A 19,875-nucleotide genomic window follows, 5' to 3' on the forward strand; every position below is an offset into this window, starting at 1 on the left:
CTCCCCACCTGTAAAAAGCCAAAACAGAGGCCACTCCTCTGTACTATTTGTACCCTAAGCCAGGACAAACAGAATGACAAATTTACACGAATCTGTGAAGTAATATTTACAAATATCAAATGACACTATTTCCCTCATTGTATGAAGTCCTCTGAATACAAATAAATGACATTGATACACTAGGTAAAAACTGATGTGGCTATAAATGCCTTCCAAAACAAATATAAAGAGAGTGCACTTCATAAACTTCTCATAAGGGTAAGTTTAAGCTAATAAAGTTAAAATTGTCAAACCAAAATGACTTAGGGGCCCAACAAAATCTTGAATTGTCCTTCAAAAGTTTGGGGGCTTAATAAAAAACCCCAAGTACATTAAGCCAGAGGAGTTCTCTATCCACGAAGGTAAAAATTTAATACCCATGTTCTTGACTTGTTTACACTTAAATCATGCAACTAATGTTTTTTTGCGTCACCTCAAGGTCTACAATAACTTTGGGCCTTTCATAAGCCTTTCTCCTTAAAAAACAGGAAACCATGTGTTACCAATAGTAAATGAACTTAAAATTGCAAATTATTTCAGACCAACATACACATACAAAGCAACAAATTTTTGTGTAAATTCTCAAACTAGTAATTTTTCCTTAATTGGCTGACTTTTTCTGGGTAGTTCTACACTACACAGTTCCATGGAAGGAGATGACATAATATCTAAATGAGTTCAATTTCAAAGGGCTATACAATAGCATAACATATAACCTAGAGTGATATACTTTATATTTAGGTAACATATGAAAAAATGGACTTCTGGAAGATTGTCCTAAGTTTGACTCTGCGGGAAACAGACTTTGAGAGAGATAGTTGCATGCAGGGACTTTACTGAGGAATGTGGGGCAGTAATGGCGGCAGGATTGGACAGAAGGAATAGCCGAGCCATGAGGCAGTTGCAAAAAAGCCCTCAACAGATCCTTTGGTGATTTCTGAAGTCTGGTTTTCAGAAATGTCACAAATAAGGCAAGGGGTCCAATGCTTTGTATCCAAACATCCGTCTGTCACTGGACATAAACTGCCCATGGAGGGCATAACCTTGGGTAAGACAGCTCTCGTTCGCTAAGGGAACTTTCTCCATTTATGACTCTGCCAAAGGGGATATGGGTGGGACTCCATAGTATCCACTGGGAATATCTGAGTCTCATTAGCACAGCAAATTGCCATATATGAGTGTGTGCATGTATATGTAAACACATTCATTCAGCTGGTCAAGACTTGATGCAAGTAAACTCATGTTTTGGAAAAATTTCAACACTTATCAGAGATTTCATTTTATGACAATGAACAAGCAATGTCTGCAAGTCTTTATTCAGAGTAAATTTTTTTCTTCTTTTCCCCTCACATGACTCCTTCAAAGATTAAAAAAAACAAACACATTTCAAAAAATATGTATGTAACTATATTGAGAAAGGCAGTCCTAAAGTTTATGGGGCAAAATTAATTCAGATTTATATTACCTAATATTTTCTTTTGTCTTCAAAACTCCCCATTCAATTCTTGACTCATTAATTTATTCATTCAACAAACATTGCTTAATGACCCACTGTTTGTAGAAAACAAAGGACAAACCAGTAGCCCCCAAGGACCACCAAGACTAACAAGGGAAACTAATACGAAAACAAATAATTGTAAAGCCATAAGAAAATAACACCAATCCTAGTTTAAACATGAAAGTCCCCTAAAAACTGACACAATTCTGAAATACTAGCCCCAAGTTCAAACTTTAGAATGTCCTGGATTCCCCAGGGCTATTTCCAACTGAAACTCCTGAGGAACCTCAGAACAGAAACTTTCCTTCTCCCAGACCTCTCCAACCCACAGCACAATTATAAGTATTAGAAATATCCAGAGATCTTTCAACAGGTCCTGACCACATCAGCAAGTGGGGCCAAGCTGCAAATGAATGCAGTCACCACCAGAGCCCTTCTTCATGCGAGTTGCATTCAGCAAATACTTACCAACCCCAGCAAAGTGTCAGACATTGCCTAGGTACTGAGGATACAGCAATTAACAAGGTCCCATTCTTCAGAGAGCGCATGTTCTAGAGGTAGAAACCAAACAAGGACCAAATAAACAAAGAAATGCATACTATGTTAGCAGAGACTGCTAAGTGCTATGAAGAGAGAGAAAGGGAAGAGAGAAGAGAAGGGTAATTTTTTTAAGATTATCCAGACAGATGGTCTTGTTGTGCAGGTGATATTTGAGCACGTGAAAGGAGGTGAGGGAGAGTGCCATGTGGGTGTCAGGAGGAAAGTGTTTCAGGCAGAGAACACCAAGGCTCAGGGTTAGGAATATGTTCCCAAATCTTCCAGATCTGTTCCTCTGTCAGCTACCATCATTGACCCCACACCACTGACTCTTTGCCTGCCCAAATGCAGACACAGCCTAACTTCCCATACATTAAACTACAAAAATACATCTCGAAAATAAGCCTTTTCTTCTGGATATTAACTTTGAGTTGTGTATTTCCAAGTTATTTAAGAGTTTCATATAAATTGAACCTAAGTGTCATCAGGCCCTTTTTCCAGACAACATTATTTCTACCCCTCTATCCCAAAGGTACACATAGGAACAAGCTAAAACAACTTACAAAAACATTGCCTCTAAAATTAGCAACAATCCAGGAATAAACAAAAAAACCCTACTTTCCAAAATCTGACACAAAATTACAAAGGGCTCGTTTTCTTTTACTTGAAAAGACAACCCATTAGAACCACTCTTGTCTGGTGTGATCAGTTAGAACTGTGAATTGGTTAATTAATAGTTTCAATGTGGGAAACAATTAAACAATAATTTATGCATATATATATATGTTTAAACATTTTCCAAATTTTTTTTAATTTAAGACATAAATGCACACCCATTCCCTATCATTTTAGCGTTGAGACAAGTTCACAAGACACATACACAAATTTCTGTTATAGAGTTCTTAATTATGATGACGAAGACTGTCAGCCTTTCAAAGAAAACAATCTTTACTAATAGTCAACATGTTCTATGATGTCATGTTGCTTCTTCATTTGCCATTAGCTCCTGAAGATCAGGGCAGTATGATGTCAGTACCTTTAGAAATTTCAGCCAATGTTCGATTAGCCATCCAGTACTTTGATCTTTATCTAACAAACACCTTGGTGACCCAATGATATTTTGATACATTGATTAGAAATATTAGCAAACGAGTTACAATCTTAGAAAAATTCAACTAAAATTGGACATAAACACAAATTCCTGGGGAAACTCACCTACACAAGACATTTTGCTCTTTGTATACTTCTTTTTCCAATTCAAAATGATCCCCTCTCCCTGAAGAGAAGGTAAAACAAATGTACGGCCTTCTAGCAAAAGATAGTTTAGATTTAATACTGTCATGAGTCTGAAATCGCTGACTTAGAAACAGATTTTAAAATCATCATTTGGGTTTCTTATATGCTTAACTCTTACCTATAAACTCTGAAATCTGCATTCTGGTCAATCATTTCCAATCTTTTGACATTCGTGCTACTTAAGTTACAGTCAATCAGTCAACAAGTATTTATTGCTCTGCCAAACTGCTAAAATACGCATAGCAATAATAATAAATTCCTTTTAGAGTTACATATTCTAGAAACGGAACAGTAAAAAAAAAAAAAAAAATCACCCATGCAAAGACAGAAGCAAAGAATATCAAGACAATGTTACTTGAACTTGTGGTAAATATCTTTTTTTCCCCTTCACAACAAAAACCTCAAAAGAATGCCTTCAAGATTTGTTTATTAAGGAAAAGTGACCCACCTAGTAAACACATCATTGTTGTCTGACTCACAAAGATTTTTTTGGAATTAATTTCTTGCTAAATGAAATTGTAAGCTAATAAGTGCCTGTTGCAGTTTCCTACATTTTTCTATCAGGAGCATAATTAAATAAACTTATTTGAATTAACCATGTTTAAAATTACAAAATCCAAATATTGTAAAATTTTAAAAGTCTTTAGCAAGATATATTTTAAAATAATATTTTGATTATACTATATTTCTAAATCCCATTTTCTGAAAAGACATATTTTCCCCTTTGAGAAATTAAAAACATACTAATCAAGAGATTTCCAACAAGCGACATGATCATCTTAACTTTGTACTGTTTAAATTCTTTTGACAAAACTAAGAAATTCTCTTCTTTGTCATTAGCTGCAATTTTAAATAGTCTTAGAAATTATCACCACCTTGATATGTTTCAATATAATACACTCTCTCAAGTATAGACATCATCTGTACCTTACTCATTTCCTCATTTTAATGTAGGCATAGAAATGACATTAAACAAAGGTCAAAAAGTGTGTGCAGATGTTCATTTAAATTACAAATCCAGCAATTCAAATATGTCATTCATTGAAAAAAGGACATGTGTAAAGTAAGGCATTAACCTGAAGCTATCACATTATAACACTTTTTTAAAAACTAGTAGCCTGATTTCAGGTGGGCAAGAGAACGGTGGCTCCAACATTCCCATCTGTACAATTCCCCTAGGCACCTTAGCAAAAAAGTAATAATGTTTCAACTGAGATAGTAAGGGCTGGCTATTATTTTAATATTCTTAAACCCGAATTTTTAAATAAGTTTCAACTCAGACTTATAGGATGACCTTAATTTAATTACCAAAGTATGAACAATGTTTGAAACAACTCCAAATATCAATCCATCAAGGAGCAGCTATTGCGCATTTACTTTGTGTCCAACACAGAAAGAAATTTCGAACTAAAAATAAGCATTTTAGTAGTACTGATGCATCTGCGTCACAAGATGTGTCAATAATTCAGTTAAAAAGAAAGTAGATCACAGAAAATGTTTCATTAAAATGAAACTGTTTCCATGAGGAAATATGTTCAGAATATGAATAAAATTGTCATATGTATTCTAACAGTAAAGAAACCAAAAATTTAGGAAAGGAAATTAGAGTAAAGCACAAATTCAACCTGCCCATGGTGACGGTCTGAAATTTTGCTACCTTTCATTATATTACAGTAATAAACCTACCACTCATATTTCTCAAAGTCAAAAGCCAGAACTAAACAGAATTTTAAAGGTAATTGAGAAGAAATAAAAATTAAAGCCCGAGTAATCACCTCCACTGTCCAGATTAGCTGTCTCTTACTTCATTCACTATTTTATTGTAAGGTGCATTTTGGGGCTATGACTGTCATTTAAACATTTTCTTTAAACACTTTTAGCCATCTCTTTTTTCACTTTTTCCATATTTCCTTTCCAACCCTCAAATGAATTTCCACTGTACTCAAACACTATATATTTTGAAATGCTACTTTATATCAAAGTGTAACTAAGAAAAAGAATACCTTTTGTCAAGTGGCAGAAATTAAACTCCTCAAAAACGAATGCTGAAGTGGTTCCATGAGTTGTTATAATTGGTCCCTGTTATTCAGATTCAAAGGCCTATGCTATGAGCACAGATCAGACCCTCACTTGGTTTCACCTACGGCCTCAGAAACTGACAGCAAGCATGTGCCAAAATGTTGACTTGCCATTGACAGACCGTACCTCTCCTTAGTTGGGTTATGATGACCTTGCTAATTAAAAAACAACATGAGAAGACATTTAAATGATTTAACAATTCAAGAAGATAAATTAAAATTTTTAAGCAATAGTATAAAAAGAAAGAAATATTACAAAAGAAGCAGTCCTTTTGTAAAATAAATGGGATGCTATCATAGGATCTGTCTTTACCAGCATTCACACATTTTTATGTTCATCAAAATTATCTAGATTGTTTATTAAAACTCCATTGAAAAAGATAATTAAGACAAATGGGCCAGTTTGGGGTCTAGGAAAACTCACTGGTTGCAAGCACCTCCATCCTGCCATACAAGTAGATACCCTGGTATCATCATGACCTCTGTCTTACCTTTCCTTTTGCCTCACCTCTACCTTTGTATCACCTGTATTACTATCTATGGATATCAGGTCATTTCTCCCATTATCACACAAAAAGAAACTTTAAAAAAACTTTGCTGTCCCTAGCTCCCTACAGGAGGTTTTTTCCCCCTCTCACAGGGCATCTTGGCACTCCTTTGATCACAGAGTAAAATGCTGGAGAGAGTTGACATTTATCAATTAAAAGAATTAATTTTTTTGTCTTCTACCTGGAAGGTAATATGAATGACTTGTTTGTTGCTTATGCCTTCATTTTCGCTTCTATTTCCAAATAAAAATACCAAGCTGTTGGTTTAAAAACTGAAATAAAACAACAGAATGAAATTATAGGAAAGGAACTTCGAAAATAAATAACAGAGGATTACAACAGAGCACTCAACCACTTTCCACCCCTATTTGCTCCACGTTCTGAACCAGATTTCCTGACTCTCCTGCCAGTCATTCTTCTTGCTGCACTATCTCCCAGGGTTAGTGAATTAGAGACTTCTTCATCTGAGCTATTCATATTAATATCTCAATCCAATACCTCTTGCAAGCTGAGATGTGGTCAGGCCATGTTTAGAAGAACCAGCTAGCTAGTATGCCCATTCTATAAACTAATAATCTGCATGAACTTCTATCAAGACTTTAAAGTCTGTATTGTATTATAATTAGTTGATCTTTCTTCATATTATAGGAACCAATCATAATTATATATTAAACATGTGTTACTTATGCTGCAATGAATTTATAGTGCACTAAAAGCAGGTAACATTATAGTTAGAATTGTTTAGCAACATATTTCAGTCAATTCAGGGCTTCTGGGAAAATAACTACGTGTCATAAAAAGTTTAATTCTAACCCAGACTTAAGTTTAAGCACTGAAATAAGTTTTGAGTAGAGATACACTGCAGCATGTAACCAATAGACCAGTATCTCCCATTAACACTAACAACTTTGAAAACGAAAACAAATTTCATCTTAAAAATGGATAAGATGAAGAAAGCAGAAACTAGTCAAAACATTAGGCTCTTACCAGAAACGGACTCCAGCAAATACAGGAAACACACATTATTGCCAGGAGCTGGATGACCATTTCAAAATGATGAGACCTGCCTTGTCTGTGCTGCTGATTTTTAAATTTAACTCTTAACAGTGTAATCCCTGTGATGGCATTGCACGAGAATGACACACCAAGGGCTAAGAGTCCCAGGAAAGAAAAAAGTAGAAGATAAAATCTATCTTCCCAGTCAGTGATGTGTTCTGTTTTGTAGAAACACCAGGTTCTCGACGCTTGAATTTTGTAGTCTCGAAGCCCAAGGATGGGCAGCAAAGCTATAAAAACAGCAAACAGGTACACACCGCTCAACATCATTTTCATGTGTTTGGATGTGATTTTCGTAGAATGAAATATTGGTTTGGTGATTCCAATACAGCGCTCAATGGCCATCACACTGCCTAGAAAAAGTGGGCACAGACCCGAGAATACCATGCAGATACCAAAAATACTGCAAAGGATATTTGACTGGTCAAAACGGATCCAGTCTTTATCAGAAGCATATACAAATACTGCTATTGTTCCATTGATAAGATGACCAAAGAAGTCTGTGATTACCAGGCCACTAGCCAAAAGCAAAAAGGAAGCCTTGGATTTCTGTCTAAATCTCTGATACGCCTTCATGAGAATGGCAATAGCAAGGCTGTTTGATAAGATTCCCACGGTCATGAAGATTATTGAAAAAAACACTGAAAGCCGGTTTTCCGTCTGGCAGGTTGCGTTTGAGAGGAGCCCAGCTGCAGGAGACAGTGGCTGTTTGGAACTGTTCATGGACATTGTTGTGGAGATGAAAGCCGGTCACTCAAGTCATCTCCCTCTCAAAGCAGCGCAGGCTTGCAATCCCGACATCTGTAGCATAAAGAAAGAGGAGCTATGAACACCAAATAACTGCTCATGGTTCATTTAAGACAGAAGCGCCACAGCACCATGAGGTGGGAATCTGATTTATCTGGCCTATCATGAGCAAGGTTGCATCATACCGAAATCAGCACATATCTGCCTGTGGTTCCACATTTCATGTTCAAGGTAATGAAGCTGCCAGCATTAAGACCTCCTTATTAACCTCAGTGGCCCACATGAAAATGGGCACCTCCTGTATGTCTTCTGCTGATACTTCACAGACACTTTAAAATGAAATCATTATAGCAAGACTAGATTTAAAATTCAATACAGCTTTTTGAAATCCTAACAGCCTATTTATAAATAACTAGACGACTTTTGAAAATGTATGCTCTTTTCTCTTATGGACTTGATGCCCAAACTGCAGATCATTCCTTAGGTGAATTAAGTGCAACCTGTACATGAGGCAGATACAGCAGTTTCTTCAAGTGTAAGGGGCAGGGGTGGGGGTGGAGGAGAAGTCAGCAAGTTCACAGATGCTTAAGTGGGGCTTTTCTGAATATGTTTTTTTTTTTTTAATCTAAATTGAATAACGGCAAACCACACACATTGACCCTTGAAAGGCAGACTGGTGAGTCTATAAGAAGGTTTTCTATGATGAGATCCTGGCTCACGACGGGGGGGGGGGGGAGGGGGGACAGGCCGTGTGCTTTCTGTCCACATCTGCCTAGGTACCGGTGATTAAGCTGAAGCTTCGGGGTAACAACATCCAATGGGAAGTTTTTATTTGGCGCCCTCTTCCCAGTGGGGAAAGGTCTGAGTCACGGACACTCGATACCCACGACCACAGCCACCCCGCCCCGAGCTAATTCGATTGGCGTTTCCCAAGCAGCTTTCCCGGAGGCCGAGAATTCCGGAGCCAGCCTTTCCTGGGACTGGCCCCACTCGGGCCGCCCCGGCTGCATCCAGTTCTTACAGCTCGATTTTCGCCGGTTACTACCCTGCCGCCCCCATACTTCTGCTTGCAACATCCTCCCGAAACCTCCTAGCTTTGCGATTGCTCAAATGCCAGCAGGCCGCTTTTTCCCTCCCACCCTGGGGGGCGCCAAAGGCCTGCGCCCGCCCCGCGGCAGGAGTCGAAATGCGGCTTCAGGGAGAGAACAGAACCTCTCCTTTTGCCCACTCCCCTCCTGCTACTCCTTCTACCCGGACCCCATCCGCGCAGCTCCCAGTCGGCACGGGTGGGTCCGGGGACCTCCTACTCTCCAAGCTGATCTGCCCAATTTAGGGAATCTGGTCCGAACTTTTTGCCAAGCACAGGTTAAGATACCCTCCGGAGAAACCGGCTGCCGCGGCAGCCGGGGGGATGGACTGGTGAAACTTCGGTCGGGCAGAATTACCATACGCCGACCCGTGGGAATCCAGTCGCTGGACGGATGGTGGTTACCTTGACATCCCGGGCCGCGGGCGTGGCGCTCTCCGGGGCAGAAGAGCGCGCCCTCGCGTGCGCCATCCCGCGCGTGTCCTCACGCCGCCGCCGCAGGTTGCTCGGCTCGCAGCACAGTGCTCCCGCCGCGGGGTTTGGCGCTCGTCCCGCCAGGCGTTCCCTCCGCGCGCTTCCCGGGCTTGGACACTACCGGCGCACCGGGTCCCTCCGCTTCCTCTGCACTTAACGGCGCCGGCAGCCGGGGCTGGATGGAAAGCGCCGCTGACCTCCGCCCCTTGGTTTTCTGTCTCCTCTCCGCCCCCTTTTTCCAAGAATGTAGAGCAGGACCAGGAGAGACCAAGGCACCGCTTTTCGGTCCACCCCATCAGCAACAGAGCTGCCTTCTCAGCAGCCGGGCCAGCTAGGAGAAAGTTTTGTTTTAAACTCAGTTTCAAGGCTAAGGGCTGACTGAGGCTGTAAGATAGGATTTTGGGCAGCGGAGAAAAGCGGAAAGACGGCTGTTAGTGTTGGACTGTCAGATTGTAGTTTGCAGACTGAACTCATTCCGAGTCCAGCTCGAAAAGGATAAAGAAAGCAAATAGAAGGAGATTGTGTTTTGAGAGTCTGAGTTTTGAGAGTTCCCACAGGAACTTGAAAATTGGTATTCAAGCCTTAGAGTTAACCGTCACAAAGAGGGCTGGACTCTGTTTCTAGCTTTCTGAAAATCTGCGAAAAGAGAAAAGGATAGAACGCATTCTTGAAGGACACCTGCGGATAAGGGATTAGTAACATTTTAGTGAATATGAAAGTTTAATGAGAACAGAATTTCTATTGATATACCCAAAGAGATGTGCATCTAACAAATTTTGTAGGGACCCTTTATAGATGAAGTAAAGAAGTATGTAACAGCTCTATTAAGAATTACGATTTGAGCTATTTGTGTACTGTTATGGTTGCTTTCGCTAATATAGTTTTGATCCATATCTATTTAACTGTCTCTCTCTCTCTTTTTTTTTTTTTTTGGCCAATTATGTGAATCTATTATTGATATTTGTTCTTTTTGTGTTAGTAAAATGTTGTCAGCACCTGTGGGAAAAACTAGTTGCCACAAGGAAATAAACCACCTTTTCTCCATTCTGAAATCATAACGGCTTCTAAATTCCTGGAAATTGAAAAGGATCATAAAATGCTAAAGTGAGATAACATAAATTAGCCATTAATGGTAGAAAGAATGACTATGCAGTTTTCCCCTGTGGTAGATTTTGAGTTTTTTTCTAATGATATAATCATAATCTGTACAATAAACTGATATTCAGGTATGATCAGGGAATTGAGTATTTTGGTTAATCAAATATTTAGGTCAATGGAGAAATATTATATCTGGATTGCCAATATCCAAAGAACAAGTATGCAATAGGCTACACTGAAAATGTGAATGACCTAGAGATTTATTTCTTTCCTTTAATGATTAATAGCACTTAATCACATTACATTGCAATTATCTGTTTACTTATCCCTCTCCCACTGAACTGAATTCCTGAAAAGGTCTTGTTTATCTCTCCATCCTTACCTAGGACAATGACTAGCCACCCACCAAATGTTTAAACTAATAAATGCTACCATGACCATTTCCAGATATTGTAGTTCAGGATCTGGAATGCTTTCAGGCTCTCACATGAGCATCTTATTAACAGCAGCCGTATTATTTACTGGGTAAAAAAAAAATAAAATAAAAAATTCTCGTTATTGCAATGTCAGATCATAACATACTTTATGTAATATATTCCCCAAACAATATTACTTTATATTGCAAAGTATTTGATAAATCCCATTTTAAAGAATTATCTATCTTTGCATGTATTTTCAGAGTTTCCCTTTTTAAAAAAAACTTTTTTGTTGTATAATATATATACAAAGCAAAGAAAGAAAAAAAAGCAATAGTTTTCAAAGCACTGAGAGTTTCCTTTTTAGAATTCATTCCTAATTGAGACATATTTCATCTGAACATCAATAAAAGATTCTAAAACACCAACATCTCTTCTCAAGATAGAAATGATACACTGCTAATGGAGCAAGCTAATAATAAGAATAAATCAAATACCCTGAAAAAAAATGTGTGTGTATTTGTGTATCTGGTCTTGTAAGAGCCAAATGTGATTCAAGTTGCCAGAGGCAACACTTGAGTGCTTATCTGTGAAGAAGTTTGTGAATCAGCAGACGAGGGAAAGAAACAGACCAAATATTAGTAATGCATAACGGGTAACAAATGCTGATAAACCCTTCTGAGAAGTAGTGCAGTTTATTATATTGTTCCTTCTGAGACGTGAACACCCTAATTAAACTATTCATTTATGCATTTATTTAACACATTAACTGAGTACCTATTCTGTGCCAGGCACTATTTCTAAGAGCGAAAAATACAGCTGTACAAAGCATGCAAGACCCTAGCTGCCAGGCTAGGGGAATGCATTTTCTTTTGCATCATACATGTCCAAAACATTGATGTGATTTTAGATATCCTCAATTCCCTTTTGTGTTAAATGGGGGCAAAACTGATGTCTGTCCATATAGAATGAAATAACACCATGACAGGTGTGTGCTTGAAAATCACCTGCATTCAGGATTTTATTATGCAAGACACTTTGCACAAAATATATGTACATTAAAATTAAAGTCAGAGAATCAGGGACTCCGTGACATTGAGGTTGAAATAAAAACTCCATAAAAATCAGAGGGAGTGTTGGAAGCTGATTTTTATAGTTTTAATAAAACTGTCTAGTAAAGCTTTGCAGAAATATGCCATCAAGATTAATAGTGGAAGAATGACGCAGTGTGGTATGAATGAAAATAATAATTACTACCTTTTATTTTCTTATGTTTATTATGTAACTTCTTGATACATGAAAAGTAATATATGTAGTATACTTTTAAGCTGTCAATTATACTAATAGAATTAACACTCATAAACCTAATACCCAATTCAAGAACTATAGAAAGACTACAAAGGATTTCCAATATCATAACATCTATCCACTATGCTCTTTCCCCATTCCATTTTCCTATGACAACAGAAGTAAACACTATCCTGAATTGAGTGCTTGTCATCATTCTCTTGCATTTTGAATTGTTTTAGCATGTAAGCAAGCAGATAAACCCATATATTATTATTGTTGCTGTTTTTGTATCTTAACTTGTTTTGTATCTACAACTTGCATTTTCATAAAAAGTTTGTAAGATTTATACATATTGTTGAATGTTGTAGTGATTTGTTCATTTTCAAATTTCTATAATATTGCTATGTTTAGATATCAAGTTCTTGAAATATTATTCTGTAAATAGCCATTTGTGTTATTTCCAGGTTTTTTTGCTCTATATTTATATTCTACAGTAAATGTTCTTGTACTCATTACTTTATGTTAGAGTTTCTCTAAATTATATATCTAGAGTGAAATTGCTGGGTCAAGAGTATGAGAATGCCCACCTTTCCAGGAGAATACTAAAATGTCTTCCAAAGTGGTTGTATCAATTCTTCCAGATTTGAAGAAGAGTTCCTCTTCACTTACATTCATGGTAACACTTGGTATTTTCTAGCATTTTAATTTTTAACAACCAGATGTTTGTAAAATGATATCACATTATGGCAATAAATTATATTTCCCTTTGCCATGTTTTTTTCTGTGTCATGTGTCCAATTTTAGTTGGGTTGTTGGCTTTTTCTTATTGATTCTTTATATTTTCTAATTACTAATCCTCCATCAGTTGTATGTTTTGCAAATATCTTTTTCTAAATCACAACCTGTCTCCTCACTTGGTTTATGATGTCTTTTTTACAAACAGAAGCTCTTAATTTAATGTAATCAAAGTTATATATTTTAATCTCATCTTTATGGCTCTAGCATTTTTGTGTTGTATTGAAAAAGTTCTTCCCAACCCTGAGACTTCAAAGATATTCTACTATAATTTTTCTAAATATTTTAATATTTTGCTTTTCACATATAATTCTTGAATCCTTCAGATAATGATTTTTTTGTATATGCTATGAGCTGGGAATCCAATCTTTTCCTCCATATGAATAACCAACATTTGTGATCAATCCACAAATCTGGAATGTCACATTTCTCATCTATCAAGTCTCCTTATATGCATGAAAACTACCAATTTTTGATTGCCTATCATGGATAGAAACTATGCATTCTAATCATGTTATAATAGTTAATCCTCCAAATAAATGTATGAAGTTCAAGTGCCCATCATCTCTCGCTTGAATTACAGCAACAATCTGCTCCTCATTGTCTCCAATCTTGCTTTACTCCAATCCGTTGCCCCCATGCAATCAGACTGATAACTTGAGTACCAGCTCCAAGGCCAGACTGACTGAGATTCAGTTCATGGAACAGATTAAAGCCCCTCCACTTACAACCAGTTTTAAAATCTAAGGAAACTACCTAATCCTTTACGCCTTTGTTTCTTCATTTTAACAAGGCAAATATTAATAGTCCCTATCTCAAAGACTCATTATAAGGATTAAATTAGTTAAATGCTTTGAAAAGTAGCTGAGCTTTCATACTCGGTAGGTGTTATTATCTTTCTAAAATGCAAATATGGTTATGTGAATCTCCCACTTAAAACCCTGAAATATTTGTCTATTTTCCATCCACTATTTCCCCAAGTTTTTTCTCTGGGGCTTCAGTTTTCATAAAAGGTTAATATGGGCTTTATCTGTTTGCTTTTAAGATCGATCAGGTTTGGAAAAGCTGTTAAACAGAATACTTTTACTGTACAACATTAATAGATACTAGCATGTCTTTTCTCACCTCCTGAACTCTATGCTTCAACAATACCAATACTCTCTCAGCTCTTGAAACGTGACTGCAGGTATTCAAGTACATTTCTCCCTCTACTTTTAGCAATCTTCCTCCAACCCCTCATCCTTTGCTTGACTCCTGTTCGGTCTTCAGGGTTCAGCACCATGATCCAAGTTCATGTGTTTGCTGTACCCCATGCTAACTGTGATGTCATGATCATGTGTTTCCAGCACCTTGCACATCCAGTGATAGGTACTCAGTTACAATTGAATGAGTAAATGAATGAACAGAAGAAGGAAGTAGTATGCTATAATTTCTCACATATTTCAGTTGTGCAAAGTAGTTAAGTAACTTGCCTGGTTAAAAAAAGTGAGCACATGTGACAAAACCAAGTTTATGCCATAAAACCCACCCTTTACCAATTCCCTACACTGCCTCTGGGTTTAATAAAACCTAAAGTTGCTGTGTTTACACACAGGATTGTGGCTGCTAACACTACCACCAGGACACCTGCCTATATTGTTTTTGTTTGTTTGTTTAGTAGGTTTTACAATAATTCATCTACATTCTTTCATGATATCCAAGACCAACAGGGGCACTTTTTCAGCATTAATATTTGTTAATTCTTCAGACGGGAACAGATCAGAAAGTCTGGGAAGTGGAAAGATGGGAATGGTTGGGAGGAAGCAGAATAGAAAGCTAATTTTTACTAAATTCTTATCCTGTGCCAACACTGTGACAAGCTCTTTTAAGGCACACCATTAACCTTGGAAGATGGTTATTTTTATCTTCTTTAAACAAAGGAGAGATGAAGAAACATGAAGTACTCAGCTCTTTCTTCTTCATTTTGGGAACACAGTGGGCAGTGCAGACTCTCTTAAACCTTTCATGTGTCTCCACACTTCCTTTCAGCCCAGACATTGCTCCCTGCCACTCACTCCTGAGTCCTAGGTGCTTAACACTATGCATTCCACTAAACTGAACTCTTAAAATGAGCAAGGTACTATGCTAAGGATGCTGAAGGCGCACAGATAATATAGTCCCAGTTTCTGCCATTGAGAGACTTAAAATCCGGCAATGGCAATGACAGCTTAGTTCTTGTTCATAGTCCCTATTTTTACTTTTCTTTGTATATCACCTTCATCATTTTCCAGGTTTCCCCTTGTTCTTTTGGATCATTTTCTTCCTGACATCAATAGTGGACACAGATTTCTAAGATCCAGCTAAGAAACAAATGCAATCCACAAAGGTAACTATTTTTCTTAAAATGGTCCTGAGCTTATGGAACACTGGACAAATAGTTTTTGACAAGTGAGAGTTCATTGCATGAGAGGGAATGGACCAGGTGCAGCCCCATAGATGTGTTAGTGTCAAAGTTCCTGGGATGCCAAGGGCTGGGTGCCAAAAAGGAGAACGGTGCTCTGGAAACAAACTTTGCCTCCTTCACTTTTTTGTTCATGCTTACATTTGAAAAATATGGTCTATATCTATTGAGGACTATGTCCCAAGTACCATGTTAGTCACCTCATATATGTATTATTCAATTAACTCTTCCAAGAACTCTATGAGAAAAGGCAAAACCACTGTCCCCATTTTACATGAGCCAACTGAGTTATTGTAAGACTAAAAGATTAAATCATATAACAGTAGAGAGGAACTCAGTCCCAGTTCTGCTCAATTTCCAAGTCCATGATTTTAATGACTGGCCTGCACTACTTCACAGCAGATGGCGAGCAGCCACGACTTCCCCTACATACTGTATTTGGAAGCAGGTATTGGCAGCCGTCATGGTCTGTTCTTTTGTGGCTAAGTGGTTATCAGAGGTCATCTTGATTCCTTGACTACATGCAATATTTGTCCATGATTTTCACATGAACTTCACATTAGTGAAGCATAGTGAAGCTTCAAAACACCAGCATCCAAATCCAGAGCAAATCTGAAACCACCACAAAGGATGATGAAACCATATAGGGAAAAGTAAAGAAAATCATTCTTTAAAAGACCATTAAAAATTAGACTCTAGAACTGTAATTCAAATAAAGAGTGCTTGAAGGGGGAAATATTGATAAGCTCACTGTTTCTCTAACTCAGTACAAAGAGGAAACTGCTTTCCCTGAAAACTGGAGCCCTCACAGATGCAGAAGCAATGTTAAAAGAGCTAAACCAGAAAGCAGAGCTGGATTCTTGGATGTTGGTACAGGGTCTGGCATTCAGAAGGACTCCACACTTGGGGTTCATGCTCTGCAGTTGCCATCTTGATAATTCTTAATAATTTTATCTTTTAAGTTGCATTTTGTAAGTGGATGTGATGGAATAATGAAGCCATGAGCCCAGGGGCTTGGAACCTTGATTCATGTGCAGTCCCACCTCCCTTAGATGGATCTACATGAGACATGTTCTCGGTCACCCTGTTTCCACTTGGCAACTGCTGCCAATCTCCACCTGGGAAGGAGACTAGCCACAGGCTTGGGTAGGTTTGGGGTCAGCTCACACACCCTGGGGCATCTCGTGATGTAGCATGTTAGCTTCCACCCTCACTTTAGGTGAGGAATGTCTTAGACAGGGGCAAGCTTCCTACCCATGTTCATCCACGTACTGAGCACATCCTGACACAGAAGTTTAAAAACCATTTGGAATCACTCATCTGCTGTGGGTTGGGGCACTGGGCCTGAATGGGAGACACCTGGCTGGACTTCCCCTACTCAACCCCCAGGATGGAGCACATAAGTCAGAGAGGCTGGTGGGAAGAGAATCCCAGTAACTGTCAGGCCCAGAGAACGCCCAGACACACCCCAGATGTCTAAGCAGAGTCCTTGGGTGACACTGAGGGTTTGCACTCACCCCACCAGTATTCCCGTGCAAATGCCCTTAGCCGGCTCCGTGCTAGGGGAATACTCTCTTCTTCTCCCAGCCTTTCAGATTCTGGCTTGAGTTTGTTTTCTCTGACCAGCTAGAGGCACCCTGCCAGAATGAGCCTCGAAATACAAATTGTGTAATTTTGGTGATTCCTAACATGAGTTAAATGCGATGACAATTGCATTTAAGCTGGCATTGCACAATATAAAAATGAGCAATAACATTCGTGCTAGTAATTTAACATCTTAATATTTCTTTACTTAGAACACATTAAATAGCCCACGAAAAAGCACCATGAGAAGTCCAGACAGTGACCACAAAAGAAAGGAAAAAGCTTTATGTTCCTGTTTTTTTATTTCCCTCTCACCTTTTGCACACCGAATGCAGCAACCGGGTCTTTGTCATCTATATTCCCCATTATAATGACTGGTCTATAATATACAATATATATACTATAATATAATATATAGTATAATAAACCAGGTCCATATATATTCAATCATCATTTGTTAAACGTTTGAATAAACTTTCATAGTGATTTTTCCCTTCCCTTATGGCACTAAAAGCTTTCTATTTACTAAGCTGATGAACAGACTGTGTCCTCTATGTTTCTGTATTTTCCATAAAACTTAGTGAAATTGTTTTTCTAGTGTTCCTCAATGTGTGTTGAACAACTATAAACTTGTGTTTTTTCTTGTCTCAATAACTATAAATGCTTTTACAATACAAAGTGGAGAATGAAAATTACAGACAGAATAATAATGCTCTCAAATTATGAGGCAGGAAAAAAAATGAGGGAAAAGTGGCTTTCAGCCTGAACTGTGCAACTAATTATCCACATTCTCTGCAATGTGTTTCAGATCTAGGCATAACTGAAGCATCACATCCTAAAAGCCACACATACTCCAATATGTTTGACATTTTTTTGTGCTATTGTAAAATTAAAAAAAAATCAAACTGAAATTTGAAAGCACTGTGTTTGTCATGATATTTTTAATGTTCAAAAAATTTCAGTTTTCTGTGTATGACTTCTCTAACAATAGGAGAATCTCATCTTGCGAAAGCGTCAGTCAGAAACAGCTATCTAGAAAGAACAAAACATGTCAGAACATTGTGCCCTTGACAAATGGCAATGATGCTTTCTTTCACACGACTTAGAAGTTTGTCCTTTCACATCATCAAATTTTTATTCTCAATAGGATAATCATCAGACAGAAATGTCTCCCTTTCCAGAACTACTCTCCTATACATCTAATATTGCCAACATATCTCTACTTTAATTAAACACAATTGAATGAAGATAGAACTTTGCCTCAAAATATGCACCTTCTCCCACATCTCTATTCCTTTAAGCAACCCCAGGTATCCAGCAGATCAATAATGTATTAGTCATCATTGGCTCCTCTCTTCCCACTCCACCCAGACCCCAACATGCCAATTCTGTCCCAGATTAGCTGATGAGCAAGTCACCTAACCCCTCTGAGCCTCCGGCATCTTTCTACGCGTTGGAGAGCAAAGCGGAAAGGAAAGGAAAAGGGGAGAGATGGATAAGACAAAACAGTCTATAGAATTCCTTCTGCCATATGAATTTTCAAGCTAAGTTCTCAATTCCAACTGATTCTAACTCTGCAGAACTTGCATTCCCCTACTTCTTTTCAATTCCACTAGGGGAAAAATCGCTAAGAACAAGGCTTTACTTCTCACTTAACTGAAAGAGTAACCTCCTGATAGACCTCCTGGCTTCCTCTCTTTTCCTACTTTAAATCATAATATTTTCTATTGCCAGATTTTTCTTTCTAAAGTACAAATCTGGGCTTAGAAACCTTCAGTGGCTTCTAATTAGTCATGAAGCAAAAATGCAGTTTCTGTAATCAAACAAGCAAGACCTCCCATCTGGTCCTTTCTTCTGCCCCTGCCCTTCACTTACCCTACACTTTGACCAAACCATCTGCCAAATGCACTTCTGCTTTCTCATCTCGGTCCCTTTGCTCACCCTATTTCCCCTTACTGGAATGTCCTTTCCCCATCTTTTTGCCTCAGAATCATGCACATATTTTAAAGTTCTGATCAATTGCCATCTCCTCCATCAAACCTTCCCCAAAAGTCCCTCCTCTTATCTTGTCCCAAGCTAGAATTCTCTCTATCTCTTTGAACTCCTAAAGAAATTATTTTTCTTTCTTCCGAAATTATCACTCTCTATCTTGCATTATGGATGTTTGCATTCTCTACTCATTGTCTCTGCTCATACTTAATTACTTGAGGGCAGGGACATTAATAAAATATTTTAGATTAATGAATCCATGCATCTTTGTGAGGTTATAATGGAATTTTGAACAACCAAACATATTGGACAGCATATTTTGCCAAAATATTTTAGTGAATTGATGAATTCTAAATAATGTAAAACAATAATGAAGTGACACATAAAATTGCAGGCAGTTCAGGCTTGGTCTAGCCAAGTTTGTTCTGGAAAGAAAATCATGAGAGGTGGTGGGAGAGAAGGGTTGGAGCTGATACACTACCTTTAACCTTATCCTCTGACCTCCACACCTGGCTTGGGACCCTCTCACTTAAATCACTGTTGTTGGCACCTCAGTATCCCTGAGCTGTGTCATCTTATTGCTATAATTGCCACACAAAGAGAATCTCCTTTGCACAGCTGAACTGGGCTACACTATACAAATACTTTTCTAAAAACTAAATTAACAAAAAGAAAATAATCTCAGACCATTAAAAAAAAACATGCATGCTGGTCTGTTTACCAAGTACTGACCCTTTGGCTGGCTCACTCAATCCCAACCTCAAAAGTCCTCTCTGGCTCTGGTCCCCCAACCCTATTCCTTGGTCTCTTAAATGAAACTGGCCCTCCCATACACCATGCAGGGCTCTAGCCAAATTGGCTGCTGTTCCAGACAGAGCACTGGTTACACAAGAAACTGGAGCA

At 38.1% G+C, this 19,875-nt stretch overlaps 1 protein-coding gene across 4 annotated transcripts in view; it reads right to left on the reverse strand.

The window, feature by feature from the left end:
* Positions 1-9,401, reverse strand: part of PTGFR (prostaglandin F receptor) — a 49,924-nt gene extending 40,523 nt beyond the window's left edge. The window contains exons 1-2 of one of the 4 annotated variants that reach the window (XM_077120525.1): positions 9,292-9,401; positions 6,984-7,853 (exon numbers count right to left, since the gene is read on the reverse strand). In XM_077120525.1, coding sequence (XP_076976640.1) covers positions 6,984-7,781 — 798 coding nt within the window. In that variant the 5' untranslated portion in view covers positions 7,782-7,853; positions 9,292-9,401. Of the gene's footprint in view, positions 1-6,983; positions 7,854-9,148 lie in introns of all 4 variants that reach the window. The other 3 variants (XM_077120522.1, XM_077120524.1, XM_077120523.1) reach the window with 3 other exon arrangements.
* Between the last annotated feature and the right edge of the window lie 10,474 nt (positions 9,402-19,875).

Source organism: Tamandua tetradactyla, chromosome 11 (genome assembly GCF_023851605.1).
Source record: "Tamandua tetradactyla isolate mTamTet1 chromosome 11, mTamTet1.pri, whole genome shotgun sequence".
In the NCBI taxonomy this organism is placed as follows: Eukaryota; Metazoa; Chordata; class Mammalia; order Pilosa; family Myrmecophagidae; genus Tamandua; species Tamandua tetradactyla.